Source organism: Dermacentor variabilis, chromosome 1 (assembly GCF_050947875.1).
Source record: "Dermacentor variabilis isolate Ectoservices chromosome 1, ASM5094787v1, whole genome shotgun sequence".
In the NCBI taxonomy this organism is placed as follows: domain Eukaryota; kingdom Metazoa; phylum Arthropoda; class Arachnida; order Ixodida; family Ixodidae; genus Dermacentor; species Dermacentor variabilis.
In genome coordinates, this window is record NC_134568.1 from 258,932,724 (window position 1) to 258,952,978 (window position 20,255).

Here is a 20,255-nt window from a genome sequence, read left to right on the forward strand (position 1 = left end):
ACAATTATGGGACACTGAAATGAATTCAACTTTTGAATGCATATTGTAGTCTAAGACCAGGAACTCTGTGATGTCAACAAATTTTGCATGAACAGCTCCTTGTGATATGTTACTGTGAGAAATGGAGTACTGGTAATTGGCTGTATGGGTAACGACCAGGTAAAATTTTCTCCTGAGGAAAGGGGTGTCAGTATTGTTCCAGTATCATTACTTTTTTTTTCAATATAGTTTTCTTCTTGCTGAGTAACAATCAGCACCACCAGCTTTATGGTATAGTTCAGGTTAGCTTCTTTGATTAATGTAAAGAAGCTTTATCTTTGGTATAGTACCGTGTAAAGTGGTTGCCTAAACCAGCTTAAAGCACTTTCCAGTGGGCGAACAAGATTGCTTGGAGCTACTATTAAAGTGCTTCTGGGAGGGCTCACACCATTGGTGATAGCACTGCTGATGCCAGCTCGAGACTTCATAAGAGCACTTTCAGAGCTGTTCCAAGTGCTCCCGTTCACCCACTGGAAAGCTTCAGCTCATTGCTTCCGTCGGAATTCAATATTCCTGGCTTTTTAATGTGGCGAGCTGCAAAAATTAGCCTTTGCAGGCCTGCTGTCAGGATCAGTTGTGTTCCATTTCTGCTTAGCTATTTTCAGTTGCAGTAAATTTCGCATGCACTAGATGAACTGTCACTGTGTCAAAGGTACTTATCATATCCTCATCAGTTTCTCAAGTTCATTAGGAATGAAGTGAAACTTTATAGGGAAGAACTCATTGGCATACCTTTATTGTGGTTGGCACAGTTGAGCTATAATTTGAATTTCGACAATTGCTGTAAATGCTTGCTGTGAAGTGCTAAGAGCTATCATTTGTCTATACATTAGTGAGTATTATTGATTACAAGTGAGACATCTGGTAATGAGAAGATGAAAAAAAATTGGCTGTTCATTTTTTGTATAAAAAAAGCTAGGAAAACAAGCAATAATGGTCATCTAAGGCATCTAGGCTCTTCCGTTTTTTTTTTTTTTTTTTTCAAGTGACTATCCAAATTAAATTATCTATTTAAACTATATATAAGTTTATTTTTCTCTAATGTAGCTTTCACTCAGATTTACTGAAGCATGCCTTCATATGTTATCAAATCGTGTTGAAGAAGTCACTGTGTGCCATATTGATTAACAAAAAAAATCATAAGCCATTCGATTCTGTGAAGGTGGATGACCAGCGAAGGTGTTTAGTGTACGTCGTAGAGGTGACACAGAATTTTGAACATAGGTACGAACTCATTCATTGTGATTTTTATATACATTCGCGTGGACAATGGGACCGCCACCCTGAGGAGCCGAAGGAAACTAGACATGCATGTCGTTTTGACGGGACTGTCACCATAAGAGAGCAAAAGGAAAGGAGATCAGCAAGTGCTTGGAACGCCAACAAAGAGAGGGCGGTGCGAACGTAGACATGGCCGACATGGATCAAAGTGTAGTATATGTTTTTATCAGCTTAATATCTGATAGGGGTTGTATTTGGACCTAAGATATCAAACTTATTTTTGCAAGTTGGCAGAATGCTTGAAGCCTGCTTCACCTCTGCTACGGGTCGGCCCGGTATTGCACTATCTTCAGGATCGGCCCACAGTTTTTGGTCTATGGACATCGATCTGCTGGAAACTAGCCATATGCAGCTTCGCTGTAAAAAAGTTTGAATTCGTTGCCACCTCTTATTTCACCGGATAAATTTTATTTTTATTTCATCAAGTAAAGTTAGAGACCCACCAAAGTTTGTGTACAATGTTGTCTCTTGATTACTACATATCTTTATAGCCTTTTAGTTGCTTTGAGACACTTGTAAAGCAAAGGGGTGTGCAACAAAAGCTTCCACATTTTGTTGCAGTCATTCTATTCAAAGTCAAACAACGAAATCGTAGAGGCCTTGGTCAGCGTGGACACACTGAATGGTCAGAGCCAACTGCTGGGCATATTGTGGAGCAGAGTGAGCCCAAGTTTTACCATAGACGGAGGCACGTATCTCTTCCTTGTAACACACATGTCAGCATGGTGCAACCACTTGCATAAAATTCAGCCTTTCTTTTTTTTTTCCCAGTGATGCTCAAGGACAGGCTGGAAAAGCTGACAAGACAGGCAGGTGCACTCAAACACTGGTAGGATCATTGCACTAAATTACCAATTTTACCGACTTTGTTATATCGAGGTTTCACTAGTTATAGTGATGCACAGTAATTCCTGTAATGTGTTACAAGTACTGGCTGACTGGGAATTAATTTAAGTAGTCATTGGCAGTGGCAGTTCAAGGAGTTGTACTTTGTGACACTTTTGAAGGATGCATAAAACTTAATGTAAGGTTTTATCTTCTTTTGAAGATGACCTTGTGGTCTTGCCTTCATACATACCTGCATTATGGTTTTGCATTCCCTTATCATATACCAATGCACTATTATATGTAACATAACTTAGTAGTATACATAGGCATTTTTTTCAATATACTTGTTAAATAAGAAAACTCTACACAAGCAGACAGGAAAGCAAAAGAATTGTACTGTCGTCCTCCCTCATCCTATTCATGTGCCCTTTCTTTCAATTCAATGACTGTGTACTAGCTAGCCTAACAATAAACTATCTTGCTGTTCATTGTACTCATTAAGAAAAAATACTGGCAACCTAGGCTGCTGATTAAGACTGCAGCAAAAGTTGTCACATAGTTGGTCCACTCACTGGTGTCTAGAAGAGTGTAACTTTGAGAAATGAAAATGGTGTTCTGCTGATTTTTTGTTTTCATTTCACATTTTGTTGTCTGTTTGGTGAAACCTTACCTTATGTATTTATTATAATATATGCATGCATGCCTTCTAGGGCAGTAGTGCGTCGCTGCTCCAGCATTTTGGGGAAGGTTGTGGACAGTCTCAGTCCTTACATCACAGCCATTTTGGTCAATGGAAAACAGGCAAGTTTGGTTCCTTTAGCCACACAATGCATCAAAACCATCTGGTATACAAGCGTTTGTAAAAAGCGCACTTTTGTGCAGCGTGAGCTAAGTGAATTATATATATTGGTGCAAAAGTTGTGATGAAAATTTTCTTACATAGTCTCGCAGGCTTTGATATTACAAATAAATCTTGTTAATTCTGCATAGTCAAGCTGAAAGTTGATTTAGATGTGTTGGATTAGTCAACAGTGAAAAATAATTAGGAATCATGTATAATGTGCCTTCTGGATTATTTCATAAATACAATGCAGTCTTTTTGTCTCTAATTTCCAGTTAAAATAGACCCCATGTTATGTTTAGAACTGTGCTCCCAACATAACACTAGATCTTTCTTATTTCTAACTTTTTGGCCTGTGCAACAGGCTTTACCACTGAGTGTATGAGTGATGGAAGAAAAAAAAAAACATTAAAGCTTGTGCGATGAATTCTACACCTTGTATGCAATATGGAGCAACACAACGAAATTTGGCATTATTGGGGTGTGGTTGACAGATATAGTTAGAGGAGGGCTATTGTTTTGTTAGGCCATACTGCTCATGGCTAATAAGGAGCCTAGCTAGGTGGGATAGATAATCTTGTTTCAATTTTGTGTATTTCCATATCACATCCAATTTTAGTATTAATTCATGTAATTTTATTAACATTGTTTTTAGCTTTTGTTTTGTGTAACATTGTTTAGCTTTTCTCTTTCAGTTATATCAAACATTTTACAGACACCCATTCATATGTGCATGTGATGCATATATGTCACACTAAAAAAAAAAAAGAAAATTATGTATATGTTTTGATTTCAACATTGATTTCATCGGGGAATAATGTTAAAAAATGGAGGTTGATGCACAAGTGGAAAGGTTTCTTTAATAAACTGACATTTGGCCATTGGTCCTGCCTCCAATGGAGTTTCCCTTTTTTTCTGTGTATATACAGCTAAATATGCATATAATAAACTTCAATATAGTTAAACCTTGATATAACAAAGTTGGTAAAATCGGCAATTTGCTTCACTATATCTAAATTTCGTTGTACTGAAAGTCGACCTTTCATGCAAATAAGTACAACCACCAATCGGTTTTTCTTGCTCGGAAGGGGCCGCGGAATTTTCCGAACTACCGAGCAATCAAAAAAAGCAAGTTTGAATGAGAAACCAATTCATTTTGATAAATTTGGGAGTTGGCGACGAATGATACGGTTTCATGTCACGTACGCCGACGATATCTTCTCGGCGGTACGAATTAAGTGAAACCAGCCACACTTCGCATGCACTCCGCCCCCACGGCTGATAGCGTCACCCGCACTGGGACGATGCTATCAGGAAAAGCACCAGCAACGGGGAGCGAATTTTTCATCTGCCTCTCGCTCCAACGAGTCACCGAAACTCGAGATTATGCAACCTCTAATACTAAGCACACAGTAAGACAGCTTACATGGTGCCATACCATCTTGGCATGTCCACTCTTTGCCTATGCGGCAGATTACCTCTAAAGCAGGTGCGCAGCTGCGTATGTGCTCGGCTGCCTTTACAGCCATAAGCAGCCACCGCCAAGATGTGCGCCACCTTACCATACCCCCTCACATGCCCTCACTGCCCTTACCATACCCCCATTCCGCCCCTGCCCCCACCTTCTCACATGCTTAATCGCGTTACCGTGAGCTCACTCCCCTTCTCCTCTTCTGCTTTGCTCGCGTGGGATGGTGGCACTCCTGAAGCCACCATCTTTCTTATCTCACCTTTACACACTTTCACTCGCACCTAAAGCACACTGTGCGCGGGTGCGATAGGATCTTATTGCACTTTGACTTTATGAGGAATATGATGGTGCTCCACTTCAGCAGTCGCTCTTGCCATGCGGCACACAATCGGAGAGGTGTGTTTGCAAGCAGCCGCTTGTAATGCAATCATTTAAGCATCTGCATCCAAGGAAGTTTCCATTTTATTGTCTCGGCATTCCTTCGTGGCGGCAGAAAAATTTCGTTATATTGAAATTCGTTATATCAAGGTTTAACTGTATAATGAAATTGTCGATATAACAAAGCACTTAACGTGCCATAGAAACACCATATATTTTGAACCTCAATATATTGAGGTGTGCTTATACACAATTTCAATATAATGAAATTTCACTGCCGCTGCAAAGGAATACCGTTACAATAAATGGAAACTTCCACAGACGAAAATTGCACCTGCTGTGTGACCAGGAGTGACTGCTGAAGCAGAGCAGTGTCATGTACCGTATTAAGTCATTCAAGTGCACAACCCATGCGCTGTATGCTTTGGGTGCAAGTGAAAGCGTGCGACGGTGAGCCAAGACGGGTGGTAGTTTGATGAGCGCAGTCTTCCCATGCAAGCAAGGGGAAAACATGATCGCAGTAACACGATCAAGCGCACACGAAAGGATAAGGGAGAGGGGAAGAAGTTCGGGGGTTGGTTGACACGTGTCTCCTGTTCTAGCATGGCCGTGGCTGCGCATGGTTGTCAATGCGGCTGAGCACATACACAAACCATGTGCCCTGTTTTAGAGGTAATATGCTGAATGTGCACAGAGTGGGTGTGCCAAAATGCCATGGTATCATGTGTACTGTCTTTCCATGCATTTAGTACTGGAGGTTGCATAATCTTGAGTTTCGGAGTCGCGTTTAAGCGAGAGGCAGACGAAGCATTCGCTCCTCGCTGCCGCTGCTTTTCATGATAATGTTATCCCACTGCGGGTGACACTAACCGCTGCGGGCAGAGTGTACATGAAAGTGTGGCTGGCTTTGTTTTGTAATGCCAATCTCGAGATCTCATCGATATGGCATGAAACCCTATCTTTTGCGCCGACTCTCAAATTCAACAAAATAAATTTTTTTCTAATGCAAGTTTGCTTGTTCCTAATGTCTGATAACTTGAAGAAGTTAGCGGCCCCTTCTGTGTCAGAAAAAAATTCACTGACGATTATGATACTCCCTAGTGCGAAATTTGAGTGCAGCTCTGTACGTGTTATCATTTCGTTATATATCGGCCGGCGCAGACCATCTGTTTTGTGTGTCACGTGAAACGAGAGAAGTGTAGCGTGACTGCCCCGCTAATCTGGAGATCGGGAGAGCCAGCATGTGGGTGGCGTGTGGGCGTGACTCACAGCAGCCGCCGCCGACAGACCTCCCATACGACAGGCACTACTCAGGCCATCGTTGCCACACTACTCTTTTCTTCTGACGCCATCACCATATCCTGCCCCACTTTTGGCCTCATGGTTCTGCTGCACCCTCCTCTCTTCTTTCCGCCTCGCATCTTTCATCTCCCACGGCGCCCCATGTTCGCTCTTTCATCCTTCACTCAATCGCTCAGTTATGCTGCAGCAGGATAGTAGTCTTATTGGCTGTATAAGCTTGTAAACATTCGCTTGCTAATTAACAAGCATTGTGTCACATGCATACAAACATTAACACATCTTACTCAATGACTGCATACACTTGATGTCTAAACGTTGTAGTTAGGAAGCGCAGCAGCAGCAGCGAGTGAATCGACCTTCGTGCTGCCTCTCGCTTTAGCGTGAACTGAGTGGCGAGAACACAGTGCACACGACACTATCAACACTCTGTGCACTCTCTCCCGATCGCAAGTTGATGTCAAGATAGGGCCCATGCGGCCACGCCATACGCAGCCACCACCGGAGTAGAACCCCCCTTCCCCTTTCCTCCCCCCTGTGGCTTGTGTACAGCAGAAGATGGCATGCTTCCTCCCCGCTTTCCTCCCTTGCACACCACGCATGATTGAGCCACCATCATTGGCTCGCCCTCGCATGCTTTCACTCGCACGTACAGCATACGGTATGTGGTGATGATGTTATTGCACTTGAACTTTATACAGAGCATCATGGTGGCACCGACGACTACAGCGGAAATGTGTCGGGAGTGATTATATAGTTGCTATCGCTATAAAATACATTGCCGACTGTTGCATAAAAGGTTGAGTTTCAATAAAGTTGATTTAACAAAGCAAATTGCCAATTTTGCTGACTTAATTATATTAAGGTTTAACTGTATTTGTTTCTTTAACTTTTGGCTATGGTTGCTATATGTGGGGGCAGGTTGTGTCATGATGTTTAGTGACACATACTCTCAATAATACCACATATTATGCAATATTGTTTGCTTTTTTCATTTATTATTTTTTTCTTTCTCTTAATCCAACCTCAGATCACTGTGGGTGTCTTTGGCCGAGACGAAGCTGTTATTGATAAGCCATTGACCCCAAAGGAGATTAAGAGCATCATCTATGCACAGTGTAAAGATCATGTGTACCATTCAGTACTGCTTCAAGAAGTCATTGTTTATGTCGGTCGCCTCATCTCCACCACACCAAAGCTCTTTGAGGGCATCCTCAAGATCAGAACTGGGCAAGTTCACTTCCTTTGTTCACATAGTCCTAAAACCATCAAGGTGTCATGTAGCAAAATTCTACCTTTTATACACGAAAATCTGTGATCAAATGCCTAGCTTTTGATGTTTATTATTACACAAGTCTGGGAACTGTCTTCGACACTTTACACAATGGAAGAAAAGGGCTAAATAGTTGCTCTTCTTTTTGATGACTTGCGCTTAGAAAAATCCTTGAACAGCACAAAAAGAAAATGCTGCACAAAAGAGCAAAACATAGTCAAATGCCTTTATAATGAAGCCCTCCGGGACCTCTAAAATTCTTTGTTATGCAGGTCGCTTCATTGTAAAGATAAGGTTGAGAACGTCCACCAAAGTAAAACTTTTATTTATTATTAGTGAAAGAGATAGTGAAAGAAGTCACTAATTTTCTTCTGCGCACTTCCCCCAACGAAATGCACAAGTGCAGACGACCTTATGTCATCGAGGTTCACGCTCGCTCTATTATGAAACCCGGGAGCGAGATACGGCTGCAAACTTTTGAATGTCATTATTGCCACCATTTGCCGTTTTTTTTTTTTTTTTTCCTAATCTTCAGGCTTTTCGTCAATGTTTCCTTCATCAATTTTCACCTCTGCCTCGTCCTTGTAGGCTTCGACAACATCGTCGGTTGTCCATTCTGAGCTAATCATGTCGTTGTCAGCTTTCACTTATTCATCAGCTGTCACACCTGCTGCTATGTTGCAACAAGTGACATATAACTAGAGTTGAATGATTCCTTGAGCTGTGCAGCAAGACTAAATCACTCACTGTGATCAGCACACTCGTCAACCACATCGCTAATTTTAGTGCTGACTGCAGCTCATTAGTGGCTGCGGATGGCAGCAGCAGCACTGCTAGCTGCATTCATTGTGAAGCAACACATTAGCCATCGGGGACACCTAAATTCCTCCGTTCTACAGGCAAATTCATTGTATTGGTCTTCGCTATAAAGGCGTTTTCAATACACATGAAAGATAGGAATTCGACCAGGACATATGGAATCCTTTGTTGTACCGGTAATTTCTTTGTAGTTTCATTCATTGTAAAGGCGTTCGGCTGTACTAGCATTATACAGTCTGTGAGGGAATAAAAGATATGTGCATGTGATCACCCCATCAACTGCTTCAACAAGCTTAGAATTTGAGGTGGGATGCACTTACTACAAAAATGACATGTGTTTCATGTGTATCAGGTTTGGCAAAGATATAAGCTCTGCATAATTTTCAGTTTGATGTGTTTTTTTTTTACCATAAAGTCACTTGATAGCTTGCACTCTTCGTGTATGGTGTTCCCTTTGTGTCTTATGTTATTATTTATCTAAGCACTACTTATTAAAATGACATGTTGAACTTTTTGAATATACTGTCTTGTTTGCGTAGTACCATATAGACTCGTGTCAGGGCCGCACCCGTGTCAGGGCCGTTCCCCCAATTTGGCAGCCCAAAATTTTGAAAAGAAAAATTCGAATAGAGGAGCAACCGTGTTTGGTGCCCCGATGGTGTGCGTGCACTTTGGCGAATTTTCGCGTTGCGTATTTTCGCATGCAGCTACTGGATAGCGAGATCTACGCATTGACCTCTGATGCAATGGTACATACGGGGTGTGCACAAGTCACTGCCTGTGCCGCCACCACTTCAAAAGGTTCGGTTTCAGGTAAGAACTGCGCCTCGTCAAAATTGTGAAAAAAGAAGTGTGGCCCTTACACAAGTCTATACAGTATCATCGCAAGTCTAGGAAAATAAAGGCAACTGTTAAGGATGGAACTCGACTAGAATTTTTTTTACGTGCATCTTTACACGATTCATAAACCATGACACTTCAGCTTTAAAAGAGTAGCTTCTGTGTGGAGCTGGGCAACATCTTCATTTTTTATTACAACTGATTATCTTTGAGTCATGTTGTTAAGCCATATATTTTCTGTTTGCTGTGAGTATATATTAAATTCCATTTCATGTATGCTCATTTTTCTTTAGGTCTGTACTCCATGCAATGAATCTTTACCTCAAGTTCACACAAGCTGCTCCTCCGGTATGCAATTTCTTGTTTTTTGTGCATAGTGTACAAAGTACTGTAAGGCACGCTTCCTGTTTTCTTTTTTCTGCCCTTACTTCAGACACTAGAAAGTCTTTCTCCAAGTGAGCTGAGGAAAGTTGTGTACAACGTGTTCACACTGCGTGACAGCACTGATGTCAAGTGAGGATGAGCTTCCCACTTCCTTATTTTCTTCATAAGTTTAATAAATTTTTGCACATATAGCATGTATCAGCATGTAAAAAATTGTTCTGCTCATTGTGCTGAAGCTTGCATCTGTGTAGATCCTGTTTTCTTTTCAATATTCAAGGCTTTGTTGCTAGAAATGTTCCTTGGCCTGTAATAGTGGTCAATGCACCATATTTGTTCATGAACCAGGTTGTCCCAGCACTGCACGAGACAGATAGAAGGGGCACTATGCAGAGTGCCCAAGGACTTCTTTGACAGAGTTTGGGATGTGATGACACGGACCCCAGGAGGAATTGTTGTTGCTGGGCATCATCTACCGCAGGTAAGACCTTACTTGAAGTTTGCCCAATGTTTATATTGGGATTAAAGGAGTACTAGTGTAAAAGTTTAGAGATCCACATGTTTCTGCCGCTTTCAAAGTGTAGCTAGTCCAGATTCCAATCTTGAAGAGCTCTGAGAGTACTGTGACTTTGCAAACCTTCCAGCAAATTCAGCCGATAATCACGTGGTATTATTGCAAACTGATGATGCACTAGATGCACCAGGTAACCCAATGTTATGCCACTTCACTCCATTGAAAGCAGAAAGCCAATAGTACAAATAAACTGGTGTGTTTAAGGTAACGCAAGGTGTGGATGGATAGTGAAAATCCAAAGACACTGTAGACAAACTATTGAAACTACCAGTTGGAATGCACCACAACTGAAGCTACTGGTCGAAATGCACCTACTAGCTCTGGTATAAACCATAATTCAGGGGACTTAAGTTTGCTAAGCCATTTCCTGTGGCACCAAACCACTTCTTCCTTTCCTATATCACTTGATGTTAGTTTTTCACATTCAACATGAGAGAAGCAATAAGCAGAGCTGCTTTCAAAGAAGATACAAGGATGCTCCTTTGAATCGATGGCATAGAGTCAATGAAAGGCTGACTCTTGGGCCTCTTTTAGAGAATTAAGGATAACTAAAACTAGTAGTTTTGGATGCAGCTACCACCGGCCTGCTGTCTTTTGCTTTCGTTTACTTTCACGTGTACCTGTGTTCAAACTCCTCCATACATTGCCGTGATGTGCTGCAGTTAGAAGCCATCCAGATATGACACATATATGCTCTTTGTTGTCAACTTGAAGTGCGTTCTAACAAGGATGTCGAACTGAACCCAAACTGCAATTTTGGGCGGAACTGAACCTAAACCCAAACCAATATTTTTGGAATATGCCTGAACCCAAATCAAACCTGAGCTCAACAAAATACTAATGATTACCAGTTCGGCATGAAATGGTTCAAGCATATAAGGCAACAATAGGTGCTCAATATTTTGCATGTTTCTTCAAATAACTACTTCATTAATCGACGCACCCTACTAGCAGATTGTTGTGAATCACAAGTTGCGTTGCGTGCAAGAATGTGGATAGATGATGAGTATTTGCTGTTAACTATGGCCACCTTGGCAGAGATGCTTGCACTTCCACAGCCGGCCATGCCAGTCTTCCGTGGCCAAAAAATTGTTTCAGGGGCTCTGTAGAATCAAAATTTCTGGCGATGCTCCCTATTCAGCCATTAAGTCAACATGTTACAAGAACTAGATAAACACGGAGAGCAGAAAAGACAACGAACTCGAGGAGATATATTGATGAGCTCAGCTGCATGGCTTATTGTAACCAAAACACTGCGGCTGCTAATGAATGCTGTCACCATCTCAGTGAGCAGTACCTGCCACTGTAAACAGCATGCAGAGTATGATTTTGTTAAGGTACCATAGTTGAATGCATGTTTGGTATGTAGCAAAGCAGAGCACAACGCTCGTCGAGTTGCGGATATTATTCGTGGGACACAACGTGCATGCTTTCGATTTCTTTGTCCACCCTTAGCCAGCGCAAGACTATGCGCCACATAGAGATATGCAAGAAAGATTGACATATGGTTCCACATAAACCATTCTTGTTCATCATTCGCGAACGTCAATGTCATCACCTAGTTCTAAAGAAGCAGCAAACCAAGTATAACATGTCAAATGCTGGCTTTTTTTTTTTTTTCTGCAGGCTAGAAGTTTGAAGTTGTAGATTGTGTAATACAATGTGAATTTGTGCTGTCTTTGATACCATAGATCACATGCCACAGTTCGCTCACCATGCTGAAGTGACAGTTTTTAAAAGTTGGGTGGGAAAAACTTCTGGTAGTGTACAATTATCTGTATATGTCTGCTGTTGGTAAGTTTTTGCTTGTAACTTCTCTGTCAGAAAATGGCCCACTACCCATTACTCACTGCTGTGACTGTTTCAGAACATGTCTTATAAGTAGGGTTCTGCATTCGTAGAGTTTATTTGTAGCCATATTTGGAGGGGGCATTCTTTCGAAAATTTCTTTTTTTTTAATTCTGAGTTTCTCAGTGTTTAAATTGAACATATGTTTACACTCCCCAAAATAAGAGTTTCTTGGTTTTTATTTATTTCTTCCAAAATTTAGGCAACTGTTCTCTAATGCGAGAATACGTTGTCAGTACTAAAAATGCATTATTAAGCAACTGGTACCATAATCGTTGTCACTTGTTACAACTTGTCATGTATATGAACATACTTGCCAATGTTTGCATCCGCAACTGTGGCATGATCTTTCTTGTTCACGACAAGGAACGTAGAGAATACCCTTTCGACATTCGCACTAGATTCTGGGAAGGCTAGGAGAGACAGTGCAAAACGTGAAAGAGAAGCCAGTCATGAATATTTATGCGCGAGAACACCATTGGCTCAACAATTTCTTTCACATTATATGCCTGATATTGTAAAAAGTCTGCCACAAGTCTGACGATATTATTGTTATCTGGCACAACTAGGGCAAACGATAGTAAGGCTTGATTGTCTGGGGCCAATCGGTCTTTACATTAGGATTTATAATTTGCTCTCAATATTAGAATTAATTGCTGTTATGCTGCAGTTCACTGCAAATCTTCCTTTCGACAGTGCGGTTCTACTTCTCAACCACTAGGTAGTAGTGCAGTTAAAACTCAGTCTAACAAAACCCAATTTGACAAAGTTCCTAATCTAACGAAGAAATTTCGTTCCCTGGCAGGTACCGATGAAGTTCAATGTTGCCATCAACCAGAATTAAAGAAACTAGCTTGCATTAAATCTGATTTATCGAAGCTTTTCCAGAAATAAATGAGTAAAAAGAAAGCTGGGATTTCTTTCTCATTTTGGCGCAGACGGGTTTTTCTTCGAGCATGCGCTCTAATACTATCGCGTTAAAACATCTAGGCCCCCTAGTCATGGTCCTAGCTTTATTTTGACAAGGCAGCACGCTGCACCCATGTACGGAACAATGGACTCGGCAGTCACTAGCATTCTTACGTACCAGATGGTGCTAGGGGCAGCAGTGCTTGGGCCACCTCGCGGACTTTTTACACGTACAGGTGTGGGTTAGCGGCAAATACAATGCCGTGGTACCTTTTGGGTGTCACTATGTTACAATTTCAGATTTTGAAGGACCGAAAAATCTTACTCGATTTTCCGAACTTCCTGATTTAATAAAATAATTCGAGCATGGTCATCACTTCGTTAAATCGAATTTCAACTGTAGTATTTCCTAAAATAACCAACACTGCATCAGGTCGCTTTTCCTCGTCAACAATTTCGAGGCATGTAATCAACTTCCTCACCAAAGCTCATTAGCATCTGATCGCTTCACTGAGCACAGAGACAATTTAGTCGCACAGCAAGCACTTTGTGTACTACCTTGTGCCAGGAGAGGTCCAGGAGAGGTGAGCAAGTATTTATGGTGTACAAAGAGGAAAGTGCATGTAGCGCCACTGAATGGGATACATAGTATAGCGTGGCAAGTAATGCTGTCTACGTACTCCTTATTGTTCCCCATCTACTTGCGCTAAACAAACATTTCCTGAGCAAGATAACTTGTTTGTTATTATGGTGTGATATCTCGAACCCAGTTTGCTGCACATTGGCATGTGGCTTTCTCTGAAGATATCATACATTGCAGTGTTCGCGACGAAATGCCGTTGGCACGTCCAAGGATAAAAAAAACTGTCCTGGAATATTTGAAGACTACATGCCCTCAAAATTGGGGTTTCAATTTCGGAAAACTTTTACTGCAGTGTTTTTCGAAGCTTTTCTGATTTATCCAGAAATGCAGAACCTTACTTATAAATTATTACCATCAAGACTTGGCGAGCACAGTAAGCATAATGATAATTGCTGAAACTTCCACCTCTCAACAGCAATAACAAAAAGACTTTTTGTTGGGCTTAGCTCTGCTTTTTAATGTAACTATACTTAGGCAATTTAAGAGTATTTTACTTTTGGGCTGGTAAATGTGTTAACCTCATGTTTAAATTGCCAGGTAATCTTAGTAATATTAATAGACTGTTTTATCAGCTCTCAAGCTTGTTTTCTCTCATAAGGCTGTGGTAAAATTGTATCTAGTAACAATGTAACTTGACATTCTCCTTATTGACCTTTCCAATGTGAGCTCCCTGGCTGTTGCCATGATGTACTCTAGAATGATGTAAACCCCCTGAGCCTCCTATCGAAGGCGTCGCAGAAGCATATACGCTTTGTACTCCTACACAATAGTCCAGGCATGAGGTGCTCTTTCCATCGGTGAAAATATGTGTAATTACTGACCATTTCTGTAACTTTTGTTCCATATAGGCATTATTATTATTATTATTATTATTATTATTATTATTATTATTATTATTATTATTATTATTATTATTATTATTATTTTACAAGCTGCACACGATGATTTCATTGGTGCTTTTTTTTTCTGCATGACAGCAGTGCTAACACAATAAGAGTGAAAAATGAAAATTCACGTGACTGGGACTTTCGGCAAAAAGATGAGTGGGCAGAAATTATGGGTGACCTTCTCAAAGCCCAATAGGGGAATTTGCAGTGGGTTGACTAGGGGAATTAACAATTGACTTTTTCCATAAGTGAACTGATCGAGCCAGCACCTCAACTAAATGTCACATTGCAGGGATGGTGAAAACTGAGAAGTACTGAAAATGGGTCAGTTAAGACTTCATCTCTTCATTGGGCAAGCTTGTGCCCAGAGAGACAAGCAATGCCGAAATCACAGCGATAGCGATCAGTGCCATAGTCGGTCGTTGAATATGATTTCACGGGTTAAGTACCTCATCATCAACCTGGTTACGCCCACTGCAGGGCAAAGGCCTCTCCCATACTTCTCCAACTACCCCGGTCATGTACTAATTGTGGCCACGTCGTCCCTGCAAACTTCTTAATCTCATCCGCCCACCTAACTTTCTGCCACCCCCTGCTACACTTCTCTTCCCTTGGAATCCAGCCTGTAACCCTTAATGACCATCTGTTATTTTCCCTGCTCCTTACATGTCCTGCCCATGCCCATTTCTTTTTTTTTTATTTCAACTAAGATGTCATTAACTCGCGTTTGTTCCCTCACCCAATCTGCTCTTTTCTTATCCCTTAATGTTACACCCATCATTCTTCTTTCCATAGCTTGTTGCGTCGTCCTCAGCTTAAGTAGAACCCTTTTCGTAAGCCTCCAGGTTTCTGCCCCGTACGTAAGTACTGGTAAGACACAGCTCTTAGTACATCTGCTGTTTAAAGTTGATAAATAGCAAACTGGGCGAGGTGGTACTGGTTCATCTTTGAAAAGGTGCTTGAAATGAGAGACAAGGCTATTTGTACATCCGCTGTTCATACATGTCTTCACCGTATGTTCCAGAGTGATTGCCGGTGCTGGCGTACATTGAAGAATGTACAACACTACCCGCAACGCACGAACAGTTTGATCAGACGTGCCTCCTTTGCTATAGAATCAGCTGCAACGTCCAGGAAGTTTTGAATACTGTAGGTGTCTGCTGTTTCAAGTGACAACTTGATAACAGTGATAATTCAGTGAGAATGGACATTGGTAAAAAGTAAATCAACATTGTGTGGTATTACTATTATTTACATGGGGCACTTTGCTTGCTGGTGTAAATGTTCCCTACTGCAACCCTATGTGATTAATTTAGTCTAGAAGATCAATGCTGTTCATTGATTGTAAAATATTCTTTTTCAGCAACCTACACTGAGTGAATTAACCATATATGACTTAAACTTTGCCCTTCAAGTGGAAATGCTACTGAGCCACGTCTCTTTACCAGAATACCGACATGTCATGATCGAGGTAACATATTTGTCATAACTGCCTTCATGTAGCATATTCTGAGCATCTTCCATATGCATTTTTTTTTCAGCTTCTCATGGTGATTGATGTGATCTTGAAAAGGAATCCAGAGTTCTCATTTAGTGAGAAAGTTGACCTGGATGTGGTATGTGTCTCTTCGTATGCAGGTAGTGATGTTTAGATGAAGTGCTTTGCTTGTTAAAGAATCGTTTTAGCTGCCTAAAGATAGATAAAAAGAATTGCACTCTAAAACATGCAACAATCAGTCATTTTTATTGCACTTGATGCCTCTGCCACTTATGCGTAGAGTGTTCTGTTGGTGTTTTTAAAGCGAAGCTTTCTTTGCCTCTTCCGTCGACTTTACCACTGCTACTGCTGCTGCTGCTGTGGCTGCTGCTGTCTGACACACCGCGTCGGGGGGTGGTTCAGAGCATATGTATACATGACAGCAGCAAGTCAGAGACGAAAGGGGACGGACGGACATGACAAACTCCTTTGGATTCCACCGCGTTGAATGTGCTGTAATTATCCATGATGCCCCTCAAAAGCATTGCAGAAACTGCAGCATTCCCTTTCTGCTAACGTGCGAGTCCAAAGTGGACATATATAGAACTGTAGAGAGGAGGGAGGAGAAGAGGTAGTTTCCGTACAAAGGGAGGGGGGGGGGTGACGTGTGAATGCAAGGAAACCCTACTACTATACGACAGCGGTTGTGGGAAAACTGGCTAAGCTTAAGTTCAAGTGTACAAATTAGCCAGGGTGTGCAGAAGCAGAGCCGCATTTATTAAAGTGCACCGCAGGGTTCAGGCGACACTACTAAAGCGGTCGCCCGTCAAATCAACGCTTCTGTGCCTGCCGTGGTAGCTTTGTAGCTATGGCGTTGTTAGAGGTCGTAGATTTGATCCCGACTGCAGCAGCCACATTTCGACGGGGGCGAAATAGAAAACGCATGTGCACTTAAATTTTGAGACACGTTGAAGAACATCACAGTGTTGAAATTAATCCGGAGTGCACCACTAGTGTGGGCCTCATAATCTGACCGTAGTTTTGGAATGTACAGCCCCATAATCCAATTCAAGTTTAATACTTCTGCCACGCTGCGATGTGCCATGTGAGGCAATGACAGTGCTTAATCCTCTCAGAGGTTATGAAATATGGCGCACAACAAAACATCGAGCCACACTTCTCCCTGTGTGTTCTGTGTACTACGCAGACAAACAGAAGTGGTGCATGCAAGGTAACATTTAACATCAACTCGCCACTCTCATGTTGGACTAAATGTTGAAGAAATTAAGCTTTCGCCGTCAACATCACTGCTAACTATCGTCAATCAAAGCAACCAGCACAGAAAGCTTCGCTTACATCGATTCCCACAGTGTGTGGGATCTGCATAATTTTTATACGCTGCATTGTGTTGTAGGATGCCCTGAGAACATGAATTACACTCAATCACCATGAAGTGTGTGTATCAATACCGCCTACTAAAATTCACTGCCATGTGCCTTTGCAGTCAGTGAGAAATACACATTACTGGAACAGATTAAAACATTATATACTCAGTACAATTATTGTTATGGGGAGTTCAAGCTTAGCCATATTATAACAAATGAAACTACAGGCTCAATCTCTGTTTTGCAAGTCTTCTTTTAGCTAATTTACTTGCATGGTTTCTTTATAGTATGTGCTTTGCTGCCTTTGTGTTTTGACACTTTTATGCTGAAACAGAATTCTTAAAATGAATTCCTGAGACTTGCAGAAATATTTCTTAGCTTGGGCTAAACTGAAGTCCAGATTTGCTGGACATGTAATGAAGTAGTTTATAAGGACGTCCTCACTTAGTGTGAAATTAAAGGCTCTTTAGAGATTTTTCAAGGCAAAAAATATGCAGGTGGCTATAGGAAAAGAAAGTAAAGAAACAAACAAATGAAAAATATTGTATGAAGTAACATAGTGGCACACTCCTGAAATTTTCTCTCTCCTGATCAGATGAGGTGGCATAGCATTGGTACATTCAGAATATATATATATTTATTTTATTTTTTTCGTGTTCTGATTCCATAAATGTACACCATGTGCTGCCTATCACAAAAAAGTAAAGTCTAGTCAGCTGTTGTCAGCAAGGACCAGCCAACCTGAACTTTTTTTTTTTTTTTTTTGCTATAGACTGTACACTGGTTAGTGTCAGAGAAGGTTTTTGGAGTCTTTATGCAGACCTGGCTACATTGCAGCCTTTAACAATTTGATGTGGCCTTTGATCATACTTCAGTGCTTTATTAGGAATGCTTAAGTTGTTCCGACCTGTACTCAGTCATTATTTATTGCATGACCTGTTTGTACATTTTTGTTAGCTGTTAAGAGAGCTCTCATTAATTGCAATGTTTTGCTGTGTCCAGTTGATTGAAGATGCATTTAAGATCTTCAAGAATGAGCAGCACCCTGAAGAGTCTGATGCGAAGAATATGACATCCTTCTATGACTCTCCGTCATCTGTGACTTCATGCTACCTTTCACGTGGAATTATGACACGTCTGCTTACTTCTGGCATAGAAAACCTGAGCACAGAAGAGTGCTGTATATCTTAAAGGGTCTTGCACATTAGTGGTCTGAAAGTTATTTCTTATATAGTCACACCTTGGGCACCCTGGTCCTGTTATCTAATCTAGTCCACCTTGCAGTCTGGTGTGTTGAACTTATTGATGTAGTAGTGATGTTGAAATATACGCTCTCCACAACTTTCACATTTACTTTTCCTTGCGACATACTGTTAGTACAGGTCGAGGCCATCATGCAGAATTAGTTCAACCGAGTGCTTCATCATAATATGGGCTTTGATTTTGAGACAGGAACTACCTAGTCATCCAACTGAACTATGTTTAGGTGTAAGAACTTTTTTTTTTAGTTTGTCCACAATGTTTTCCCTGGTTATAGTTATGAGTTTCGCTTTTGAGACAATGACTTTAATCATCTAATGAAACTATGCGTGGGTGAAAGAACTTTTCTTAATGCTTTGATGAGCACAGCAAGAGAATGGATTGCTTTGTGTCTGAAGCATTGAGAGTGTGTCTCTGATCAGGTATTGTTCAAGAAAAGTCAAATCTGGAATCTGATTAACATTCTGTATGGGTGAAGAATGTGGGACATTTATGTGTCCCACTATCCATCTAGCCCATTTTTATCGAGAAGAGCATTACATAGCGGTGTAGTCTTCTACCTACTCATGGCTGCATGTAAAACGATCAGAAGTAACCTGTGTGCACTAGTATACTATACTAGCAGCATTCGCATGTTTTGCAAGTGTTTGTTGTGCTTATTAAGCACCCTTGCACTCTTTCTACTGCACTGTCTTTCAGGACTGCTCAGTATTACAGCAGTTCTCAGAAAACAGATGCTTCATGGAAAGCCTCAGACACTTTGCATTTCTTATATGTAGTGATGTGTGTGTGGCTAATAAATGGATAATCTATTATTGGTAGGTGTGCGGTAAAGCAAATTGAAATGCCTAACCGAACCAAAATCATAAAAGCATACAGCTGTCGTAAAAACATGTCGAATAAGGGGAGGGAACAGGCTTATTTCTGTGTTTTTTCGTCTAGTTCAAGAAAGAAATCTTCCTTAAAAATAGTTGCCATTTATTGTGTAGTGGCTTAGATAAAGCTAAAAGAAATAATGGAACATAGCAGAAAAGGAAGTAATAAAATCGGTACAACCATACTGCCCTGTTAATGAACCTGGAATTAAATGTGGAAAAGAAATATACTATCTAGGTTCAGAAACGTAGCCACGCACCAAAATTCACCCACATTTTTCTTTTTTCACGCATATGACACAGTGAAGTTGAAAAGAAATATACTATCTAGGTTCAGAAACGTAGCCACGCACCAAAATTCACCCACATTTTTTTTTCTTTTTTTTTTTCACGCATATGACACAGTGAAGTTGCACTGAAAAGTGGGACTGATATGGCCTGCTGTCCATCAAAGGGTTAGAACTTGCCCAAAATATTTCCTGTGGTTGTGCTCGCTGCTTTTCCCACTGTACTTAAGCTCAAGGCTCAAAGCTACCTTGAGTGGAATGCTGAGGCCAGCTGCACTGTGACCTCTGCCCTGCCCTTACTGTACCATCTTGTCCTTTCCAAATCTACTATCCTCAGCCCCCTGCACCTTATCACAGCAGTTGAGCTGGTTTGACATGGGAAGAAAAAAAAATAAAGATATGCACCTCCAACCAAAGTTGCCATTCAGTTCACTGACTACTACCACCACTACTACTGGCGTGCTATGCAGCAGCAGTGGTGTAGTGAACTTACCATCAGATTGATCTATTGCTTCACATGGTTAATTTTAGTATGTGCTGCCCACTGCAAGCTTTCTTGTTATGAGCATACCTTCAACCATATAACTTGCTTTTCAGAAAGTGTTCTGGTTTTTCTTTATAATTGCCTTGCTGTGTTTTTCTGAAAAACATTTTTTCCCT

General features: G+C 41.1%; 1 protein-coding gene and 1 pseudogene across 8 annotated transcripts in view; both read left to right on the top strand.

The window, feature by feature from the left end:
* LOC142562978 (putative phosphorylase b kinase regulatory subunit beta) overlaps positions 1-18,380 on the top strand; it is an 82,901-nt gene extending 64,521 nt beyond the window's left edge. For 7 of the 8 annotated variants that reach the window (XM_075673562.1, XM_075673563.1, XM_075673564.1 and 4 more), the window contains 10 exons: positions 1,882-2,008; positions 2,092-2,149; positions 2,859-2,949; positions 7,168-7,367; positions 9,363-9,417; positions 9,503-9,582; positions 9,799-9,931; positions 15,675-15,782; positions 15,853-15,927; positions 18,176-18,380. In XM_075673562.1, coding sequence (XP_075529677.1) covers positions 1,882-2,008; positions 2,092-2,149; positions 2,859-2,949; positions 7,168-7,367; positions 9,363-9,417; positions 9,503-9,582; positions 9,799-9,931; positions 15,675-15,782; positions 15,853-15,927; positions 18,176-18,364 — 1,116 coding nt within the window. In that variant the 3' untranslated portion in view covers positions 18,365-18,380. The remainder of the gene's footprint in view (positions 1-1,881; positions 2,009-2,091; positions 2,150-2,858; positions 2,950-7,167; positions 7,368-9,362; positions 9,418-9,502; positions 9,583-9,798; positions 9,932-15,674; positions 15,783-15,852; positions 15,928-18,175) is intronic. The other variant, XM_075673567.1, reaches the window with a different exon arrangement.
* Positions 1,457-1,629, top strand: LOC142568312 (U2 spliceosomal RNA; annotated as a pseudogene).
* Positions 18,381-20,255: the final 1,875 nt, after the last annotated feature.